This window comes from Haliotis cracherodii, unplaced genomic scaffold, assembly GCF_022045235.1.
Source record: "Haliotis cracherodii isolate W230 unplaced genomic scaffold, xgHalCrac1.p SCAF_10, whole genome shotgun sequence".
Classification (NCBI taxonomy): Eukaryota; Metazoa; Mollusca; class Gastropoda; order Lepetellida; family Haliotidae; genus Haliotis; species Haliotis cracherodii.
The window spans coordinates 44,462,739-44,487,589 of NW_027266265.1; the positions used below are offsets into that span (position 1 = coordinate 44,462,739).

Genomic DNA, 24,851 nt, shown 5'->3' on the forward strand with positions numbered 1-24,851 from the left:
CGTCATAGGTGAAGATTGTTGACGTCATTCGTCAAATTGTAGTACCGCTGCTGTTGCGACTTGCAGCTCTTATAGGTAAAAATATAGGACATTATATTCGTGTTCATGTCATGCTATATTTACGACACTCGTGCCTAAATTCAAACATTTCCCTCGCCCTCGCTCTTGAAATACCGGAATTCAGACACTTGTGTCGTAAACATAGTATGACATGAATACGAATATCATATCCTCTATTGTCATACTGATTTTAAGAAACACAGACGTCAACGTTAATTGTGAGCACAGCGACACTTACGATGGACTCAGCGGAATTGGAATCAAGTCGTCTTCAGTGATGAATCCCGATTTAATCTTCGATTTGCTGATGGGAGGGCGAGGGTGTGGAGGCGCCGTCATGAACGTGCCTTTTATGGCAGCACATGGACCCGGTTTGATCTTCCAACACGACAATGCCAGACCCCACACAGCAATTTTGACAAGGAATTTCCTTCAGAATGCGGGAGTCAACGTCATGAACTGGCCGTCAAGGTCTCCCGACCTCAATCCCATCGAACACGTCTGGGATGCTCTTGGCAGAAGTCTGCGCACTCTCCAGAACCAACCACAGAATTTGCAAGATCTTGGCACCATTTTGCAGCAACAATGGCGTCGTCTTCCCAATCATGTGTTCACAAGCATCACAAGGTCAATGCGGAGGCGTTGTGTGGCAGTTGTCAACGCTCATGATGGCCATACACGCTACTGAACTTGTGTGCCATCAGATTCTCGTGCTTGGGACTTATGATATAAACTGTTGATGTTATTACCGAATACCGTAGGTGCTTGGAACACATTATGCTTACCACCGTTAATTAAAATCCTTCTTTGGACATTAATGATTACCTTCTCTGATACATTTGTCCGTTGTATATCATATATGGGTTTACTCTTAAAAATGTGAAGTTTTTAATTTGACTCAGTGTATATTGGCTAGTGAACAATCCCAAGTAACACCTCTTCCGACTGGTTAATTTACACAAGACTTATTTATTCGTGTATAACACGCAATCCTGAGTAATATGCACCCTTAAATTATGGGCAACTAAATTCTGGAAAAATATATTTGTGTATGTCGTGTATAATACGCACAGACGTTGGTTTTGTATTATTTCAGGTACATAAACCTAGAAATTTGACAAAATTATATTCTAATATGAGCCCCCTATTTCTAATTTTGAGAGCGACCTGGGCGAGTTTGGCTTAAAGCCGCTTTTAACGGTATTCCATATATCACGGCGTGTCAGCTTAATGTGGGAGGAAAGCCCGAAGTGAGACGTTTACCACTTCGTTGACACCCACGAGCACGGGTATGGCGCTGACAAACCTAGAAACATAATCGGAGTGAACCGGGATTGGAACCCACAATCATAGGGTTCTGGTGTGCCCAAGGGACGCAACGCTGGACCACCCGTGCCCTCTTATTTAATGTAACATTACATCACACCTGAAACAAGTCAACTCGCAAACGAAAATGAAGTAATGATATGTTAGACTGTTGATTTGTCTCCCCTTCTTGTTTATCATGACGTCACCAATTGTTGACCCGACAACAGCGTAAAGTGACGTCATTGTGTTCTGAAGAGTGGTGATATAGAGAATAATGAGATTATATTTATCACGGGCGGTCGGGTAGCCTAGTGGTTAAAGCGTTCGCTCGTCACGCCGGGTTCCACAAGACACAGGGACCAATGTGTGAAGCCCATTGCTGGTGTCCCCCGCCGTGTTATTGCTGGAGTATTGCTAAAAGCGTCGTAAAACCATACTCACTCACTCACTATATTTATCACCCCAAATCATTGTTCTAACGTTTCTGTTTGTAGACTGTAATAACCATGTAGTTGTTATGTGAGGTATGATTTTGTTTGTTTGTTTGTTGTTTAACGCCGCACTCAGCAATATTCCTGCTATTTGACGGCGGTTTGTAAATAATCGAATCTGGGATACGATGACATGCATCAACTATTTCAGCAAGCCTGACCAGCTGATCCTGTTAGGAGCCTCTTTTGACACGCATGGGTTGGTGAAGATCTATTATAACCCGGATCTTCAGGGTCTGCAGATGATAGTTATGCCATTTGATTGTGACGTCATGTAACCGATTACCTCACAATTGTATGCAAAGCATTGTGATGCAATTCATTGTGGCGATATGCCCCAGGAATTATCGCTTGATCTCACACAAACATATATATTAGAAAACATATTCCGCCAACAATGTAACAAAACAGTATGAATATTTATTTCATATTTTTTATTACGTGTTTGAATCCTTATCTATCGTGTAGTTGTCCGATTTTCGATCACGAACGTTGATACTACTAAATTTCGTTTATCCGACATACTCGTTAATCCGACATAATCATATGCAACAATCGATGTCGGATTAACGGGACTTGACTGTATCTCCCGTGGAAGCCAGCTTTGGATGATAAATCCACTCGGTTTCAAGAAAGAGATTATTATACGAGCATGTGTGTCATACTGATTTTAAGAAACGAGTGTCAAAATTCTTCTATTTCCCGAGCGAGAGAGAGGGTAATAAATGAATTTTTACACGAGTTATTTCCTAATCCTTTTGAGCTCCCACTGATCACCACCCCTGTCCTAGAAAACCACCATTTGTCGAATGACGTCAACAATCTTCTGACGCTATTCCGACCTTACGTCACAATAATATTCGAATTACACAAATAATGCCGTCAGGATGACGTTTTCATTAGAAGAGAGAAATATTTATCCGAAAATGATGAACAAAACGGACTATTATGACGAAATATTAAAAAAACCCACCATAATCACCTTGCTCAAATACAACTTTAGAAAAGGCACGCGGGCGGTGTCACGTGACTAGTTCACGCGAAAATATAAATCAAACAACACCATGATGCACTTTCAGTTCTGTCATTGCTTTCTATTTGTCTGCCTTTTCTTCCCCAAAATACAATTCTGAAACCTATTTGAGCTGTATTTCCAAAAATGCATAGCCTGTATATATCGCGAGATCCATGGTACACAGTGTTAAGGATCAACATGTGTTGATCGAGTTTGTGGAATATTGGTTTTGTCTTATTCATTTTGATGAATAAAATAATTGAGTGCGATATCCGAGATACTAAAAAATGTAATTTGTATAACTTAAGCGGTGCACGTGATCATGTGGCACGTGTTGTGAAGACGATAGCGATAACTGTACAGGAAGTCGAGGGTATTATTTCCACTGTATTGATTCCCTATCGTAGCGTTATAACAGAAATCAACTGAATCTTATTCAACGGACAGAAATATGCAGGTTTTTTCTCATAGTTTCACAAAAATTAAAGGTATGGGTACAGTCAACTTTGTACACGGAATATGTCAGAAATAATATGAACAAAAGGGCGATAACTGGTCAGTGACCAGAATGGGTAATAAATATATGTATCATCGTACTGCCTTGCCAAATACCACATTTATGTCATCATCGACTGAGTTAAGAACATAAGATATGTTAATTCCCGGCGCTTTTGCACATACATATCTCTCCTCTAACCATGGTTAATCTGCCCCGGCGCGACGTGGCTGCAGAAATGTTTATTTTGTCTGTTATTTAACGCCGCATTCAGCAGTTTCCCAGCTTTATGACGGCGGTCTGTGATCGATAAACCGGTGATTAGAATTAAACGCAACGGTCCAACCCAGGTCAACCCAATCAACAAGTTGCCTCGTGACCCTTGAAGATCCGGGATCGAATAGGTCTTCAGAAACCCATGCTTGCCGTAAGAGGCGACTAACGTGATCGGGTGGTCAGGCTCGCTGACTTGGTTGATACATGTCTTCGTGTCCCAATTGCGTGGATCGGTGCTCATGATGTCAATCAATAGATTGTCTGGTCCAGACTCGATTATTTACAGATATATAGCTGGAATATTGCTGAGTGCGGCGTCAAACAAGAAACAAACAATAAAACAGTTGCTTCGTATGACAAGCCAAGGCATCTGTGACCAACTCGTGTTATTCCGGGACAAGCAAAAAAGGTTACAGAAAGGGGCGAGTGGTGACGAATGTAGAACCATTCCGGGACAAGGTCACGGAAAGATGCGAGTGGTTACGAATGAAGCCAAGGTCGCTTGGAACCAATTCCAGCCGGGAAACTCCACTGGGAACTGTATCGTTGAGACCACGTGTCTCCCAAGCGTTAACAAATGAAATATTCTTCTCAACAAAAGTTTATTTTGCAATTCTGTGACTTTCCCCAGACAATTGAAGCACTGTTTTCTCTGTTTCCGATGCGACATAGAATCCCGAAATACAATTTATTTTATATTTTCCTTTTTATACCAGTCACCACATTACGTTACTACAGTTTGCTGAGTAATCGCATCCCCGTGCTGCTCCCTATAAACGGCTTTGATATAATTATTGTTATTGCGACAGGTTACCTTAAATCAAACTCGTATACTCAATTGCGTAGATTGATGCTCATGATGTCAATCACTGGAATGTTTGATCCAGACTTGATTATTTACAGACCGCCGTTATATAGCTGGAATATTGCTGAGTTCGGCGTTAAACAACAAACAAACAAATAAATACGAACTGGTAAATAATTGCCACAGGTTTGCAGGAGTACAGTCGTGAAAGGAGAAGATGCGTCCGTATAATATTACACCATAAGCTTATGAGAGAACATGATGAGTCTATGCATAGTCCAATCAAAATCGCGCACCGAAATCGAAATCCGGTTTGTAAACTGTCGTGCAGATTTCGGTCGATTGCAGGATTTGCAAAACATGTGCACCGCCAAATCGTTGTCAACAGATAATTTCGAAGTCTTTTCATGTTTCTAATCAAGGTGCTCACTTGATTTGATGCCCTTCGCGATGTAAGACCCGTTTTATCACAATATAGATCTTGATTATCGATCAGATCGTCTTGACTGGGCGCCGCCGTTTTGTTTGAAACAAATGCAAGTGATACGAGAGGTGGAATCTGATTGGTCCATAGGAGAGACCCAGAAGGGACATAACTGGTATTAACCATTGGTGGCGCTACGATCGAGCCCAGGAATTCAAGCCTAGTTCGGCAAGGGTGGAAACTAGATTTTCAAAGTCAGTTAACTCCTTGCCTCGGGAAGATGAGGGAGGGGTAACAAATGATTGATTGATCAACCAGTTTGATTGAAATTGTGCAATCACAGGTAATGGAAGCTTAAGGTCAACAATTGTGGGGTAAGAAATTTCATTTTCAAAAGTTGTCTGAAATGTCACCAAAAATTGTCAGACACACTACAAGTTTATTGTCGACACAGTTGCCTTCAATAGCGTGTATGACCCCCAGCTGCCTCAATGCATGCTGTGATACGCCGCCTCATCGATGACGTCTGTCTTCTGATGACGTGGACTGGATTCCGTTGCCACTCGTCTCTCAGGGCCTGCTGCAATTCTTGTCTGTTGACGGGAGGCTGATAGCTTGCTCTAATCTGTCTGTCAAGATGGTCCCACAGATGTTCAATAGGATTCATATCAGGTGAGTGGGCAGGCCAGGGCAAAACGTTAACGTTCTGCTGGTTTAAATAGTTCCCGAGTCAGTCTTGCAGTATGGGGCATGGCATTGTTAAAACAATGTACCCTGCTGTTGGTTTTGTAAGAACGGAAGCACAACTGGCTGCAACACTTGGTCTCTGTACTGCACAGCGTTCAGGTTTCCCTGTATAATCACCAAATCAGTCTTCTGATCTCCACAAATACCGCCCCACACCATGACACCTCCCCTGCCGAATGGCTGGACCTCTCGAAAACACGCCGGAGCCAAACGTTCCCCTCTGCGTCGATAAACTCGTTCTCTGCCGTCATTTCGAAACCAGTTAAACCGACTTTCTTACTTGACAGCGCCGAACCTGTCTCGCCCATCGCAGTCTCAGGCGTCGATGTTGAGCAGTCCGTACCATACCTCGGAAAAGACGATACGCTCGGATTCCAGCAGCACGAAGTCGTCGTAGTACTGTACGTTGGCTAATGGGATGTCCCAACGCTGTTGCTGCCGTCGCCGTTACGAATCTGTTTCGCAGGTGAATGAGCCGTATCTGACCGGCTTCCAGTGGTGTTGTCACTCGGGATCGTCCGGTTCTAGGCCAGTCCTGTGTCCTCCCTGTCTGCCTGTACCGTTGAATCAGCCTAGCTACTGTCAATGGTGTACAACCAAACCTTCTGGCAATTTGGACCTGTGTTGCCCCCATTTCGGCCATACCGATGGCTCTCTCTCTCTCTCTCTGCTCCTGTGACAGTCGTGGCATTTCTTTTGTATGCTTTCACCACGTGTGGTTATACCCTGCAGACGAACGCATTTATACAGCAAACATGCACGTGCAGTTTATGCCATAGGCGGGAAACCTGTTTCACCATTTTTTTTGTCACCGCACGAGCGCCGTCAAAGGTGGCGCGTTCGGGTGAGGTGTTTTTTGGTACCTGTTCCTGGGCAGTCATATTCCCAATACCCACTTTCCACTAGTTATCGCTGTTTTTAGGAAAAATTACAAATTGCCAACCTATACTTTCTTTTGCCGCTTAGTTTATTCATATCAACTTGACTGTTGATTGTAGTTCTGTTGAGCATGCTCTCAGTTAGTGAGTTGGAACATGCCAGCAGTATCAACATGGGCGATTGCAGAGTGGCCTCCACCCATGTGGGGAATCGAACCAGCGTTTCGGTGTGATGAGCAAGGATGAAGCACCATACAGTCAGACATCGACTGCACCAGAAGCATATTTTGTCTTGAACCATCTAGTAGAAATAACGAGAACCTACTTGATTAAAGCATCAAGTATACACATAGTATGAAGATAAGGTGCCATTTTCAAGCTTCCAAAGTTCCATTTTGAGTTATTTACAATTTTAAGGAACAATCGTCAATCACTTTTCAAGGGATCTTCGCCTCTGGCAAGATGGCCTCACAGGACCAATGTACTATACAGTACGCCACAATCATAAACCACATTCAAACATATACCATGCATTATTGAGCAGTGACAGGTGATAATAATAATTATTTTTGCCTATGGTTAATAGATTGCCCTAACATATCGTGAACAATTTTCTATTTGTGATTTACTATTGCAGTTAAATACCTTTGAATATTAACAACATTTTGACTTTTTCAAAGATAGGCATACATAATACGTAAAGAGCCATATGCTTTACATTCAAACATGAAATAAGAGTTTATACACGCTGTATCTGCTGTCCCACATTTACCATGGACCGCTTCATCGTACAAAGTCATGCATCAACCAAGTCAGCGAGCCTGACCACCCGATCCCGTTAGTCGCCTCTTACGACAAATATAGTCGCCTTTTACGGCAAGCATGGGTTGCTGAACACCTATTCTACCCCGGATCTTTGCGGGTTTATCATGAACCAAATGTAGAGAGACTTTAATCTTCCCAAACACATGTTTTCTTACAATTCAGGGGGCATGGGTGGTCCAGTCGTCTAAGGCGCCGCGATTCGCTGTGCAGAGTTGCGTCCCTTGGGCACACCAAAAACCTATGATTGTGGGTTCGAATCCCGGTTCGCCCCGATTATGTTTCTAGGTTTGTCACCACCATACCCGTGCTCGTGGGTTTCACCGAAGTGGTAAACGTCTGAGACCTGCATGACTTCGGGCTTTTCCTCCCACATTAAGCTGACACGACGCGATATAACTGGAATAATGTTAAAAGCCCCGTTAAACCCAACTCACTCACTTGTACAATTCACTCGGCTTTGCTTGAAAGTAGAAATAAGGTGTTTACCATTGCCCACGTCGTGCTTATACCAGACAAACCCCAAATCATTACTATAACACTGCTTTGAAAGATGACGCCCAAGCATGTCTAACCTTTTCAAAAGTAATTAAAATTGTTTTGAACAACGATCCTCAGGAATGACAATAGCTTCGACAGTCGTATAATGTGCTATGACGGCTGTGTGAAAGGGGTCCTTCATGCATGTTCGCGAACTTCATATAACTTAAAGCGCGGAACAGGTGTTGCCATCATATATTCATATCAGTATTGATCTGTACTAAAATAGTAATAGTGTTGATGAAACTTGTTCTACTCTATTAATACTGTATATTCAATGCAGTCTTTGATGTGCGATCCTACAGTCAGTGCTGGATTACAGGCGCATGTATAGAGCCCGCTGTCAGCAACCATGGGGACTCGTTATTGGTCAGTAATTAAAAACATACACCCCTGTATAAGTACTTACATATATATATTTTTTTATTTACTGTGGAACTTGTTATTGGTCATTAAATAAAACTATATCCACCATATATATACTTATAAGAACTTAATGAGTTTCGGTGTTAGCAAAGGTTTCCAGTTCACGAGAGGTGCAGAACCGCGCCATGATTCGCTGAGTGCATGAGTTCAAATCCCAACTTTGTGCTGATTATGATCCTTGGTCTGTCATGGTGGAGAGTATCTTAAAATCTTCCAGTACATTGTTCTGGGAGGATCTGTAGGCAGCTACTAATACATCACGACGTGGGAGGAAAGTCTAAAGTGATACAGGTCTCAGATATATACCACTTTGAAACCATGTGCACAGGGCATATTAGGATTTGAACCCGAGTCTCAGCCGTACCCAAAGGAACGCAAATTTGCACAGCAAATCGTGGTGCCTTTTTTAAGCCGCATATGTATCTAACCACCTCTTCCTCCCGAATCCCGGAGACAGAGAAAAAACAATCAGACAAAAGAACCATGACCAGTGGTGAGTTCTAGATACAATTTTATTGACAGTTGGCTGGTTTGGAATACGGGAGCGCCTGCTGGAAGCTGCTGGCATCCTGTTATAGCAGTAGCAGCAACAATGGCCAGCAACAAGACAATTCCAGTTCTTGCTTATACTCTCACATATACATAATGCGACATATTGATCAAATGTACAATATTTGGTAGGTTGATATATACACATCTGGTGCATGTCCGCTTCATTGATGTCATAACCCGCTGGATCAATGACCATACCGTCATCATATAACACTGCTTCCAACAAGGAACTTCTGTGGGCGATTAAGTCTATTATACAGCTTAGCCTCACTCCAGGCTACTTAAACAGCCAATCTAATCTAGGCTGTTTGTTCAAAGAAAATCCTTTATCATCAGTTCTGTACCTCCTAGTAAACATCCTAATCATAAAATTAGTGATGGTCAAGGACAATACTGGAGCCACTGTTTTCCCTTTTTTATGAAAACATTACCCACACATTCAGTGATGTACCAACACTCACTGGTTAATATACTGTTAGGCTGCCAACTGAGTAAGATTGGTTCTCATGCAATGAATTTTAAATGATTGATGCAAGCTGACGTGCTTATACAATGCCAAAATTCTTTGCTGAGGGTTGTAAGCATCCCATTTTGGATTTCAAATATTTTTAATGTGTAAAATATGCTATTTGTTGTCAATATTTCCTGAAAGGGTCTGATATGAGGTAACTTGTACCTGATCCATTTCTCAATAAATAAAATATGTTGAACAAAAGTAAATACATATTTTTTTAGGGAGGGGGGGGGGGGGGGGGAGAGATAGGATCAGCACATCTGGAATACTGTGGTTAGTTTCATAAGAAAGCAGCAATATAATGAGAGTGTCACCTAATTCTATAAGGCTTTCACACTGCCAGATGTTACAAAATAAATATTCAAAACATATGTCGTAAAAAACTGAAACAGAATTAATCTGAACAAGCTGTAGACTAAACATCGGGATGAAACAGAACTTCCAAGTCATCACTGAAATCCTTCTACATAAAAATGGTGATCAGAACTGTACCAAAATGAGTAGCAAGGAAAATACCATCAGTTTTGTGATAAAAACTTTGCGCTCGTGTGTTTCTTAGTGCAAATGTTAAGCTCATTACATTACAGACAGAAAACACTTCTATATGCATACACACAATGGAATGGGCTTCATCATTTGCATAACTCGGTGATAATATCTACAGCTGTTTCATACAATAGTAACTGTATGATATTATAGTTCTAAATCTACGTGATGAAAACACACACACACACACGCACTGATGAGTGAATCTCCTTAGTCCTTCAGTAAAATGTATACACATCTTTGATTATACAATGTATAATATCTCCATTCTATGAAATATATACACTGGACCTATTTGCCTCCAGATTTGTTACAAGTCTAGTCATTCGTGACCAATTTGTGTTATTCCGGGACAAGCCGAATAACCCCGCTCGTGGCCATTTTTACGACTGGGTTCTGTCTAAGCGCACATGGGAAAAGCTAAAAGAATTGTCAGCTTAATGATTCACGTATGTTTCCCCTATACATAATATATATTCCAGATGCTATTTAAACACATCGGGACTTATGGTATTATACAGTATGGCTGAACACAGTTAACTGTATCTTGGGTATATTTCCAGATGCAAGACATATTTAAAATTAAAATGTATTCCTGAGGAATTCTTTGACCGAAGTACTTGAAGTCATACGCGTATTCTGATTGGTTTGTCATATTTTCGCACGTAACATTCATCGATAGGAGGACGAGTCTTCTTGCAGGTTACTGAAAGGGGCGAGTGGTGACGAATGGAGTTTAGTTTGATTGACAATGCAAAAAAATGATGTCCCATTAAAATATAATACACAGTTCTTTTATGACTGAAAGAAGTGTACTTGACTCGTACACTTGTGTACCGTCAGGGAACATGTGGTTGTATAAAGACGTCTTCTCTTGCTTAAGGTTCAAGGTCTTCTGACTAATTGTAAAGCCCTCTTCCTGATAAGTAGAATATGAGATTTTCCTTCTTAGCTCTGGCTATCTTAAGTTGAAGCTTGAACATTGATTCATATGTAAGCAATATACAGACAATCAATCAATTACAAGCAATGACAAGTTTACACATAAACAGAAACATCTGGATCAGTTTGGAAACCAGAAACATCCCTTTATTTTATTTTGGCTAAAAGTTTGTTTGTTGTTTAAAGCCCCACTCAGCAATATTCCAGCTGTATGACGGTGGTCAGTAAATAATCGAGTCTGTACCAAACATTCCAGTGACTGACATCATGAGCATCGATCCACGCATTTGGGAAACGATGACTTGCATCAACCAAGTCAGTGAGCCTGACCACCCGATCCCGATCCCGATCAAATTACACTCAAGAGCCAAAGAAAATCTGTGCTCAGTCATAAGAGAGATACGATATTACACCACTTTCCAAACAAAGACTTAAGGTTAATGGGTCAAGGGTATTAATGATAATAGATGGAGATACATTACCCTGTATAATTGAGGATGATGTATACACTATGTCCTCTTAAATACATTGAATGTTTCATATCAATAGTCACGTGAAGATGACGCACAGCCTGGAGGAGCATGTAACTTATTTAAAACACAAATTGGCCATTCCAGTGCCATGATGCATGTCACACATGGCCAATCAGAAAGTGTGTGGATCTACACACACTTCACACACGTGTGAAGCACACCACTACTGAACCTAGTGTTCACATACCAGGTGTTATAGGCATGTATGGGACTATTGTATATTTCCTATTTACATATATGCATGCACACTCACAATTATCTGAAGAACCCATGTAGTATGCATATTTCACATGTTTACATTGACACTCACAACATGTGACATGATGTACAGATGTATATTTCACATGCAGTGACATGTGGACATGTGACATGATATACAGATGTATATTTCACATGCACTGACATGCAAACATGTGACATGATGTACAGATGTATATTTCACATACAGTGACATGTGGACATGTGACATGATATACAGATGTATATTTCACATGCACTGACATGTGGACATGTGACATGATATACAGATGTATATTTCACATGCAGAGACATGTGGACATGTGACATGATATACAGATGTATATTTCACATGCACTGACATGTGGACATGTGACATCATGTACAAATGTATATTTCACATGCAGTGACATATGAACATGATATACAGATGTACATTTCATATGCACAAACATATATATGTGAATGTGACATGATATACAGATGTATATTTCACATGCTCTGACATATGAACATGTGACATGGTATACAGATGGATATTCCATATGCACAAACATATATATGTACATGTGACATGATATACATATGTATATTTCACATGAACACATGATTTGTTTGTTTGTTGCTTAACAGCACACATAGCAATGTTCCAGCAATATGACAGCCGCCTGTAAATATCAAGTCTGGACCAGACAAACTAGTAATTGATACAATGAGCATCACTCCACGCTGTCAGACTATCAATCAACCACGACACCAAGCCAGGCCACCTAATTCGTTGCCTCGTATGACCAGTTCTAACTTCATCACATATGTACACACAGATATATGTATAAACATGCCATGATATACAACTGTATAATTCAAATATACACAACACCCAAATGTATATGCAAAATGTACTGTACAACATAACTGTCATTCATACCCACATACACTTCATATTTCACGAAAGTTTATAAGAGACAATATAAACAGGCTGCAGCTGGTTGCCAAGAATGATTACCGTATTTGACGTAACAAGCGCCCAGGGCGCTCTCAAACTTAGAAATAGGGAGCTCTTTTTGGAATATTATTTTGGTGGGAAAAAAACAGAGTTGAAAGATAAATTTCGTGGTTTATGCTGACAGGCTGAAATGTTTATACATGACAGATATATTTTCCCCGAATTTAACAGCCCATAATCAAGGGTGCATATAACACACGAGTGCGTATTTTACGCAAATAATAGTCTTGTGTACATTGATTAATCAGAAGGGATGCTAATTGGGATTGTTCACTAGCCAATAAATTAGCAAATATCGGCGTGGGCACTTATTAGAATGGGGCGCTTATTATGTCGAATATGGTACTTGATAAATAAGCTAGGAGAAAAATTACTGCCACTTCAACAGTAACATAAAAAACAAGCACATGCTAGCACATTTAGGCTTAGCAGTCTAATATTTAGTACCAGAAATTCTTGCAACCCCATTGTTCTTTAAGAAATGACAGCCATGAAACCAGCCAATCAATCAGAGAATTACTCTTCAATATCACCATAGAAACAAAAGACAGCAGAAGAGGCATCTGTATATGTCCTGTATTCTCAGATGAAACTCACACATATGCATAGTGTGATAATATACAATATCACATACAAGAGTGATGTTATATACACATTGTATATACATATGGAGTACAATCGCCAACAATTATATACATACGGAATACAACTACAGACGAATGGTATACGAAACTACAGGCAACAAGCGAATATGTACAACACAAAATAAAAAAACACTCATGACAAAGACGGTCTACCATGCATTACTAATGAAGATAAGGAGCCAATTTGTTCCTGTAATCTGAAAGGGTTATCATAATAACCATGCACCTTAGAAAACATTCTCCCCAAATCATTTTTTCTACAGAATTGTTAACTTTAGTACTAATCGCAGGATTAATGGATATGGTTTGACAATTCAATATCATTTCATTCTAATGATAACACAACTTATACTCTGCTGGAATACAATGAATATCAACATTTGATTTCTAAATGACAAGAGTGAGTACTCAGAGTATGGTTTTACGTAGCTTTTAGCAATATTCCAACGATATCACGGAGGGGGACACCAGAAATAGGCTTCACACAATGTACCCATGTCAGGAATCGAACCCGGGTCTTTGGCGTGACGAGCAAACGCTTTAACCACTAGGCTACCCCTAAATGACAAAGAGTTTTGGTCATCTTTGGTAAACTAATCTTGGAAACACAGACAAGGAACAACAGGATGGGAAATGTAAATGTGATATTTGACACGATATTGCTATGAATATGTCTAGAATGAATTCACTAATGAAAGTCTACACTATTTCACTGGATGGTGTATCACCTTGAGCTACAACAACCAACATGATATCAAATGAACAACATCTAGCGTACACATCTCAACTGAGCAGGAAACTAAACATGTGTTATCATTCAGCACTTCAATGAAGGTAATCTCATAATCTGCTACTTAACTATCAAGAACTGTAATAAATTCAGAACAGTGCCAATAATAATAGTCAGTACATGGTCAATACATTAGGAACCAACCATTTGATATTCAGGGGGGGGGGGATTTTTATCGAGAAAAAGTCATTGTCCCAGAAAATACTTGAAAAAAATTACTTATGCTGGAGACTGTTGGAAAAAAGTCATTGTCATCAAATGGTCAGTCACTTAACTATTTGTTTGTAATGTACAAAATGTAGGTCAATTTTAGGTTTTAAAACTAATAGGGATAAACCCCATCTAAGCCATATACTGTTCAAAAGAAGCCAAAGAACACCTGATTCTTTCTTGTTACCAGTACTAAAGGTAATCTGTCATGGGTGACAGACTAACTACAGCAACATGAAAGAATCGGGTGTTCCATAAAACTTCAATCATGACATTCATTATGGGCAAATAGTTCTTACGGAAGTAATCCAGAACAAGGCTCCTGTAACGAGCAAGGCAGCTAATGATTGCACACGGAAATACAAACCTTTAATTATTTCGAATATGTACCTGCCATTTCAAATAAAAACAAATTATTTTCAAACAAATTTGTTTTCTTTCTGAACCAATTAACAAATTTCAGTAATATTGAAGTCTTCACAGTGACAACATATAAAGGCTGGTATTTGTCGTATTTCTCATTCAAAGTAACAATCAATTATAAAAATTATTATGATGAATATTTTGATCACTGACCCTTTAATTTCGATTCTATTGCAAGTACATGTACTGGAGAAAATGAATAAAGATGCTCAGCAATTCAATATGTTTGTTCCATATTTTGACTGGAATATTTTACTGGGAAACACCATCTAGGGATGAGTGAGTGAGTCGGGTTTAACGCCGCTTTAAACATGATTCCAGTTATATTGCGGCGTGTCAGCTTAATGTGGGAGGAAAGCCTGAAGTGATGCAGGTCTTAGACGTTTACCACTTTGGTGAAACCCACGAGCTTGGGTATGGTGCTGACAAACCTGGAAAAATAATCGGGGCGAACCGGGATTCGAACCCACAATCATAGGTTTCTGGCGTGCCCAAGGGACGCAACTCGGCACAGCGAATCGCGGCGCCTTAGACAACTGGGCCACCCGTGCCCCCACCATCTAGGGATGCTAACTGTTGGAAATGTCTACCCATCGGTACATATGAAAGATGGACAAAACTCAAGTACTGGGTTTAACTGGCAACAGGGTAATCAGGATAGTTTATCTGGAACAGTGTCATCCAGGTTACAGTGTTGTCCAGGTAACAGTATCATTCAGATTACAGTGTCGTCCAGATTACAGTGTTGTCCTGATTACAGTGTCGTCCAGGTTACAGTGTTGTCCAGGTTACAGTGTCATTCAGATTGCAGTGTCGTCCAGATTACAGTGTTGTCCTGATTACAGTGTCGTCCAGGTTACAGTGTTGTCCAGGTTACAGGTTGTCCAGATTACAGTGTTGTCCTGATTACAGTGTCGTCCAGATTACAGTGTTGTCCAGATTACAGTGTTGTCCAGATTACAGTGTTGTCCAGATTAAAGTGTTGTCCAGATGACTGTGTCATCCAGGTTACAGAGTTGTCCAGATTAACAGGGTTTCACTGTACATGAAAATATATCAGTACAGAAACAAATAAGCTTTCGGGTATGATATGATGACATTAAAACTCTTAACATATTAATTAGAGACATATGGCTTTCGCGTTTTCAACATGTTCAAAATGAGTTTAGAAAATATTGGTTCATGGTAAAACACAGAACACCGTCTTTACGTGCAAAAGCAACTTGAATAATAGGGGCATAGTCATGATATATTAAATACACAAAGAAATGAGAACATCACAACATGATATGTAAAGTATCAGACAGTGTAGAGATAGAGCTATATATTTATATAAACCCAAGATGTATACATATATAATACATATATATTTATATAACCAGACAAAAATATGATTTAGAATTAACAAAAAACAGACATGTGGCATTGATGAATACAGGTTTTTGGTGGCACCTCCAAACCATACAGTAACAAGAAGTATGAAACTAGTGCTTATGGACCATCCTCAAAATGAATTACCGGTATTCAGTTGGCCATTTCAAGTTAAACATACTATCAGAAATTTATCAAACATCCAACTTATAAATTTGATTATCTATAAGGGAAAGCATGATACATACCGCCCATAACAGTTGGCTCTCATTGTCTTCCAGTTATTCAGTGCTTAATCTATCTTCACTGGTCATATCACATCTGTAAACATGGATTATCTCCCCTTGGTCCCCTTCAACTTGGAGAAAATGAGAGGCAACCGAACATGGGTTGGACATCAGAACAATCTACCAGAAGAATGTTCTAGGTAACATTGAATACACTGCAGCATGGGGACATTGTACACCCAAGGAAAAATACGAAGATGTGTCCTCCAAAATATTGTGTCATGCATTATTCTCGTTTTTCAAAGAGCTTGGTTATTTCATCACAGACATTGTCAGTTTTGCAAGTAAACTCAGTGTTTATTTCAGCTATTTGATCTTTTGGTGTGCAAATTAAACAAATAACATACACACTTTTTGGTTTTTGACACATCTTAGTAGTTTTTGTGTTAGGTACAAACAAAGTCTCCTGACTGGCTGGCTTCAGACACACACCCTGATCTTCGGACCGAACATTTAATACTATTCTGGGGTGGACCCAAAACGCATTACCACAGCCAGGCCTAGACACACCACAGCCAGGCCTTGACACACCACAGCCAGGCATCGACACACCACAGCCAGGCATCGACACACCACAGCCAGGCATCAACACACCACAGCCAGGCATCGACACACCACAGCCAGGCCTTGACACACCACAGCCAGGCATCGACATACCACAGCCAGGCCTTGACACACCACAGCCAGGCATCGACACACCACAGCCAGGCATCGACACACCACAGCCAGGCATCGACACACCACAGCCAGGCCTTGACACACCACAGCCAGGCATCGACACACCACAGCCAGGCATCGACACACCAAAGCCAGGCCTTGACACACCACTGTAGGCATAACCACATTTCCTTAAACACTGTTCTGTTCAGCCTTTTTTCAACCATCGATCATCTACTTCAAACAACTATGCAATAACATGGTTATGGCATATCTGTGGAATATAACTGTGGAATATGGGATTTTTCTACTTGGCTCTGGCTATCATAAGTTGAAGCTTGGAAACACTGATTAATATGTAAGTAATATACAATCAATCAATCAATTCCAAGCAATGACAAGTTTACACATTAACAGAAACATCTGGATCAGTTTGGAGACCGGAAACACCCATTCATTTTGTTTTGACTTAAAGAATCACCCTTATTATAAACCAGTGCCTTACAACCTTCTGAACAGACAAAGTTAGCATCCTCACTGATTGCAACGGTATGAGAGTTTGAAGAATCTTTGCACATTAGATTGACCAATCACTATATACAACATGAAAGCAAAAAAATAGCAACAAGTAATCATGGAACTTCACAGGGACCAAAACATGAACATGAAATAGAATAAATTGAAAAAATTATGAAATAAATTAATCATGAACAATGGTGACAACTACGGAATGAAGCATCACAATATAAATTAGACCCATAAACAATCAATATTTAACAACCTTCTCTCTCAAAAGCATACAAAGAGATGACCTTGAAAAACAACAAACAATTCCTCGTCACAACCATGCAAACGTGTAACCCATGTGTATGCGATATGTGGGAGGAAACATCTTCATCACAGGCACCTGCAGCATAACCTCAAAACAAAACATGTCCAGAATATCTTACTGATGTAATTAATAATCATAATCACAACAATTATCATCAGAATTTCATCCATCTATTTTCAAGAGTAATGTAGGATTCATTTTTTTTCTATTTAACGGTACCTTTAAATAGGTAATAAATTATTACAATTTTATTCAAATACAGTAATTATTCCATTTTTCAAAAGTGATGTTGGGGATCTTATTTCTAAGTTAATTAACTTTGGACATTATTACATTTTCATTAATTTCTTTCTTCAAAAGTCAAGGAGGGAATGAGTTTTTTTATGCATTAATAACTTTAGAAATAAATAATAAATTATTCCACCTACATGGTTTTAACTTTTATTATTTTGCAAACAGGCCGTGAAACAGACATGATGTTATTGGAAAACACATCTTCTATTTCCAGAGAGTCAATGAATGGCCATTTTTTTGCATAAGATCATTGAGGGTGTGAAATGATTCAAGCCCCGATGATAATCTTAAAAGTATTTTCCAACAATCTTTGGGCAGGAGATAATATAGGGGACATGTTTAAATACAAGCTACAAGATGTCACCACGACGACTTCACAATCAGCAAAACCCCTGGTATACAGAATCCCTTCAATACTGGACAACAGCCATCCAGCAGAGTCTCTTCATCTCAATTCGCTGCAAAGAGAGGAAATCGCATCCCTCTTGTCAATTTAATATATATTCTCCACAATACAAGATTTAACTGTATCGAAACTATCGAAAAACTGCCAACAGAGGGCAATTAAATACAAAGCAGAGCTCCAGATATGCAGTGTCCATGCGTGAAATACACAGTTGTGCTCCGGAAGCGAAATCTACGCAGGCTATAGGTCGGCCATATTTGTTTATGTAAAATGAACATATTTGTCCAATCCATTTTCTATCCAAAGCAAAAACATTACCATATATTACATAACCTGTAACCATGGTAACTGATGAAGCTGCAACACTGAAATGATTACATATAGTTAAAGCATAACGGTTTAACGGCGCCTCAGATGTTTGCCCTTTCAGTCATGAAGTGGGATGAATCATATACGGAATTGACAAATTCAAACGAATGGTGGGGCATACTTCGTGGGATAAATAAGAGTGAGTGAGTTTCGGTTTAACGCCACTATTAGCAATATTCCAGCAATATCATGACAAGGACACCTGAAATGGGCTTCATACATTGTACCCATGTTGGAAATTGAACCCTGGTCCTCAGCGTAACAAACGAACGCTTTAAATAAACATGAAGATGGACTCTGAACATGTAAGACAATCGACTACCCAACAATGTGATTTCAAAAGTCAACAGTACGGGTACCATTCTGAGTAAACAATATATACAAAAAATGTACCGAGCAAGCAACCACTCCAGCTACTCATCCGTGACCACTCATGTCATTCCAAGACAAGCCAAATTGTGCCCTCCAATGTCTAATTTATCAACTTGGATCGATCTTTGCACAATTTCATTCCGAGACAAGCCGAATGGCAACTTGTGCGCTTTTGTGTATAATTTATCAACTTGGATCGATCTTTGCACAATTTCATTCCGAGACAAGCCGAATGGCAACTTGTGCGCTTTTGTGTATAATTTATCAACTTGGATCGATCTTTGCACAATTTCATTCCGAGACAAGCCGAATGGCGACTTGTGTGCTTTTGTGTCGAATATATCATCTTGGATCGATCTTTGCACAATTTCATTCCGAGGCATGCCGAATGGCGACTTGTGCGCTTTTGTGTCGAATATATCAACTTGGATTGATCTTTGCTCAATTTCATTCAAAGACCAGCCGAATGGCGACTTGTGCCCCTCTCTTGTCTATTTTATCAACTCAGTCTTTGTGCAAACAGGTACAGCTTGTCGTACCCCATCTTCCAATACTTTGTAAATTTCAAAGTTTTTTTCTAAACATACCATTTTCAATCACTTGTTATTCAGTATGGTTGAACAATTGTCACTTGTCACTAATCTCAGCTATCATGGATGACAAAGTAGCGATTGTAAGTTGCTCTAGATACAGGAATAAACAAAGTACAGTTACACACTACTAGGAAACAATATCAGCACATGATCTGGTTCAGCTTACTAGCTTTATCTTGGTATCTCGTGCAAATGGAAGCAACTTTCAACAACTAAATATTCCATATTACAGAAACTCAATGTTTCTAATGATACTGACAATTCTGATTCAAAGGGACTACTAACACTTAACATCAAGGAGGTATTTCACAGCATTAGCCATTCTCCATTATCAGGTGGATTATATTGCCATTCTATTATGATAAAGGGTGGAAACCGGACTTTTTCAGTCAGTTAATTCCCTTGCTTCAGGAAGATGTCTAGTAACATAAGGACTTCCCTTATCTAGTCTTAGTACATTATTTTCAAAGACCAACGTTTCCTTATAATGGTAATCTGATTTGATTAAATATATTGACTGATCGCTTGCTGCTACAAGATCACGATTTTGGAAATGCTAAACTTGTGTTCAGAAGGGACACTCTGATTGGTTGTTTATTTCAAACTCATATAAGTAATTTCGAACAGAGTTAATAAGAGAGACAGAGACTTCAAATATATGCTGACGAATCATTATAGGGTATATGTCATAATAGAATAAATATGTAATTCACTAGGTAGTCAAGGATGATATAGGATAAGAGGATAGAGCATACCACTTTTCACATCTAACTTATTTCGCTTGATTTCATCTCGATAATTTGTATTGGTGACGAGGACCATTTGTCATTTCATTCTAAAACTTGTGAGGAATTCAGGGATGTATGTATCACAGCTTAGTTCGAAATATACGTGATGTTACAGGCATCTCATAACCGGCATACATGAAATGTGATTTCCTAAACACTATCCAATAAGGCAGAAAGTTCACTTCGGCTTTCATGTTTGTGTATTTTCCAAAATGTTCTACGCTTATCGGTGACATTTCAGAATTAACTATTCAGATTTAATGATACCCCTGATCACTCATATGCTATTTTTGAAATTCAATTCTTCAAGTAAATACAACCGATATTTAGATTTTGAGATTTTAGCAAGATTTTCAATGTACCTAATTTTCAGTAATTTTGTTTTACCAAATATGACAGTAGCCAATCACAGGCTGGAATTCACACATATGTTTGATACCAGTTATTTCAAATGGGTTTTTCAGCCATGTGTGTGTAAGAAAACGAATGTCCCGATGTAGTGGCAAGAGTCATTATTGTCAGGATACTGGCAAGAGGATCCCAATGTATTACTCAGATACCTATATCTATTTCATGGACAGCATACCAGCATTCTTACAGAGAGATGAAGGTCATCTTGTACATGAAGTAATCACACACAGAAACTCTACTCTCCATGGAAACTCTACTCTCCATGGTAACAGGATGTGCTGGCGATTGAAGCAGGGTATATCTCATAACAGAATAAATATTCCCTGGATAGTCGAGGATGATATAGGACAAAAGGATAAAGCATACCACTTAAGCTATCCAGCCAGCAGTATTTTCTGGAACAAGGGTAATGAGTGTCCCGATGTTGTGACAAGAGTCAATATTGTCAGGATACTGGCAAGAGGTCCCCCATGCATTGCACAGTTAGCTATATCCATCACATGGGCAGGATACCTGCATCGTTACGGAGATCAAGGTCATCTTGTACATGAAGTAGTCCCACAGAAACTCTAGTATCCATGGTTACAGGATGCTAAGTTTTAGGTGGCATCTTGGGATTGAGCAATGGGAAACACAAGGGTAATATTAGGTACAAGTGACAAGGATTCTCTGTGCTGTTTCCTCAAATAGTTTATACACTGAAAAAAACCCAACCTGTAGGGATTATGAATATTTGGGAGGATAGTTTTATGGAATTGTGTGTCCCCAAAATAGTCACGATCCCTAACGATTTGAGGAAGGGATATCAATGCATGCTTGAGAGGAATTAGGATGATCTTCTAAGTAAATAATAAGTTTCCACAATCTAGATAACACCATGAATAGGCCCCTACAGATTTGCCATACACAGACATGCCTTGTAACACTCCTACAATAGTTTGTAACACTCCTACAATAAGTCACCCTAAGGTGATACCTGATTATGTAATGTTATATATGTGGTTATCAACAAAACCATTGCACTGAATAACATGAATAAGGCCAGATCTTCTTGGAAACTTGGTTTACAAATTTGCAGACTCAATTGGAAAAGTGAATGAATAAAAAATAAATGAAAAGCAGTGGGGTTAATAATCCGCAGACCAGAAACAATTAAAATGTTAAAAATCCAAATGCAATTACTGTGGCTATCAGTGTAAATAAATCATTTAAAATACCATAATTAAAACCTGTTGAAATTCTAGCCTAAAAACTCCTGCCCAACTTAATTGTCACCCCCTAAAAACTGTCCAACCTACTTAACATTTCGAGGGGTCGAAAAATAAAATAAATTGGATTTTACACTGTTACATTTTTTAGAACTACTGACCTGAAGTTTGTGGCCAGAAATCCGTAAACCAAAAAGAAAAGAAAAAGGTCTGGCCGAACTGAGGCTGACCATCCTAAAGCACTGCAAAAGGACTTCTGGCCTTCCCTACAAAATACTGAATATGTCGAAAAAGATTAACAAAGATTAAAATTCTGTACAAATGAGCATGCACAAGGTAAGTCACACTGAAGACATTCCCAAACAAGCTGTTAATTTTCGACTTCAAACATCATTGGACACTGCACAATGTTCAACAAATATTTTACACATATCAACCTTGATAATGTAGACTTGACGAAGAGGTTCTCTCTACGAACACAGCCTAAGGTAACTCACAGAAACGACAATGATGTAATTTACAGCTTGCATGACTGGATTTCAGTCAACAGTCAAAGTACTAAAAACTTGAAACATCCAAATGCAAACCATATTTACAAGATTTACATTCCCCAACAAATTATCACTGAAACGCAATTATAAATTATTTTGTGTTTAACAATTCCTGAATAAAATCATGTCATATTATGCCCCTCCATAACCTAAAACTTCATTTTGAAACAGATTTTATATCAGCCCTCTTGATTTCCACAAGTCCGTTCCACAAAGAGATTGTAGCACTACAAATGTCGTAAGTCAGCGTTAAAGTATGGGAGTTACGATCACGTTAGTGTTAACATCACTTTGTGGAACAGGTCCAAGGGCCCATTTCACGAAACAATCATAGTGCTAGAATAGTTGAACACAGACTTAACACTCATACTTAAACACAGACTGATGAAGGTTTTGCCGCTACGATTGCTTTGTGGAACAGGACCAAACAGTGATCACAGCACTTCATTCGTCGTAACTCCCACAGACTTATGAAGATCGCGGTGCTAAGACTATGAGGAACCATTTTCAACTTGGCTTCAGGTAACTCTAGAAATGGTACAAAATGTATCCGGAAACCTAATGATGGTACAAAGCTGTAAGGATACGATCACATCATTTTCCTCCTGCAGCTCCTGTATCTTGAGCAATTGACACACTGGAGGACACACATTCTGGGACTTTCTCACACCTTTCAATCCCTATTAAAGAGACAACTAAACAGAAACATCAACAAAGAAATTCAAAATAAGAAATAACAATATCCAAAACGGCACACTGATACAGGAAGTTTTGAAAAATAACTCTACTGTACAAACTCTGCAAAAATACCTCTTCAGCAGAATGAAAATATATCTGAACTTGGCCATTCAAGCCACACACTGCCTACAGCTTGACAGCTCAATCCCAGCTTCTGGTGGTTTACAGGCGCTCATACAGTAGTCATGCATCTGCTTATGTGCTTGCTAATAATATATACATAGCCATTATATACACAACAAAAACAGGATTTCTTTCTGTCTCATTAATCTCTCTCTATCACACATCACTATATATAAACTGAAAATGTAAGATTCACAGACTGTAGAGATTTCATGACATTTACAAATCCTGGTGTGAAAAATGGAAAATCTGAATAGCTTCATGGATATACTTAACCAACTGCAAGGACTGAAGAAGCCTGACAAAATCGTGCATAGCGTCGACTAAGTATCTTCCTCTACAATGCACACTGGTGCACCTTACCCCCTCCTATATGCACATCATAAGGCGCACGAAAGAATATTAAGGGGCTGTATCGGTACAAAATGACAAATAGGAACATAATAATATGTAACAGTATACATATGAATTACGTATCACAATGTCCTGATTAACATTAGGACCTCTTTTCATCATCAATTTTTTTATAGGAATGGGTTTGTTGACAAATATACATAAGTAACCACATTCTTATCACAATTTTTTGAACTTGTCATTTCATTGAAACAGAATTCTAAACAAACTCACAAATATAGCGTACCAGTTAAAAAACAACTCTTGATAATATAAACTAAACGTGCATCAATGTTGAATACATACATACAATTCTTCTGCCTATGCGATAATAAGTGCAGAATCTTAAGCTCTTAAGCATTGGAAATATATTGATGCCTATCACACTAAAACTAAGTACATCAATATAGCAAAAAAACCAACAAATCTGTTTATCATAATTGGAGAAACTCAGTACTTGAGTACGACGGAATTAGCGCCATCAGGGTATGTTTGTGAAAGTCTACACTCAAAGACACACGACTGGCCGGACTGACAGAATAGAAGGGCTTCCTGTTGCAAGGGCTGATGGGATAGCCTCTGTGTCCTTCTTGGTCTTCCTCAGTGAAAGAATGTGTGGCAAGGGCAAGGTGAAGGTCACTCTGTTATGAGCGTATTGAACGGATAATCCCACAGTTTACTGGATATTCCAAAACCTGCAACATTCAGAAAAATATATTATGTAATTAGTTATGAAGTGCCATATGTACCCTGAAACAGAAACTCGTGAAGAT

The 24,851-nt window shown here is 39.2% G+C and overlaps 2 protein-coding genes across 2 annotated transcripts in view; one reads left to right on the forward strand and one right to left on the reverse strand.

The window, feature by feature from the left end:
- Positions 1–12,142: 12,142 nt before the first annotated feature.
- LOC139454415 (fatty acid 2-hydroxylase-like) overlaps positions 12,143–24,851 on the reverse strand; it is a 38,822-nt gene continuing 26,113 nt past the window's right edge. Inside the window, exon 6 of the mRNA XM_071236107.1 lies at positions 12,143–24,773. Coding sequence (XP_071092208.1) covers positions 24,715–24,773 — 59 coding nt within the window. The 3' untranslated portion in view covers positions 12,143–24,714. The remainder of the gene's footprint in view (positions 24,774–24,851) is intronic.
- On the forward strand, positions 16,386–17,176 carry LOC139453844 (P30 adhesin-like). Its single transcript, XM_071235295.1, has 2 exons — positions 16,386–16,445; positions 16,838–17,176. Exons 1-2 carry the CDS (start codon positions 16,386–16,388, stop codon positions 17,174–17,176), a joined length of 399 nt encoding a protein of 132 aa, XP_071091396.1.

What these genes read in the sequence shown, in the direction of transcription:
- LOC139453844 (XM_071235295.1), top strand. Translation starts at nt 16,386, where the DNA reads ATGGATTATCTCCCCTTGGTCCCCTTCAACTTGGAGAAAATGAGAGGC. An exon ending in TGAGAGGCAACCGAACATGG is followed by an intron (nt 16,446 to 16,837) that starts GTTGGACATCAG and finishes GCATTACCACAG; the next exon opens with CCAGGCCTAGACACACCACA.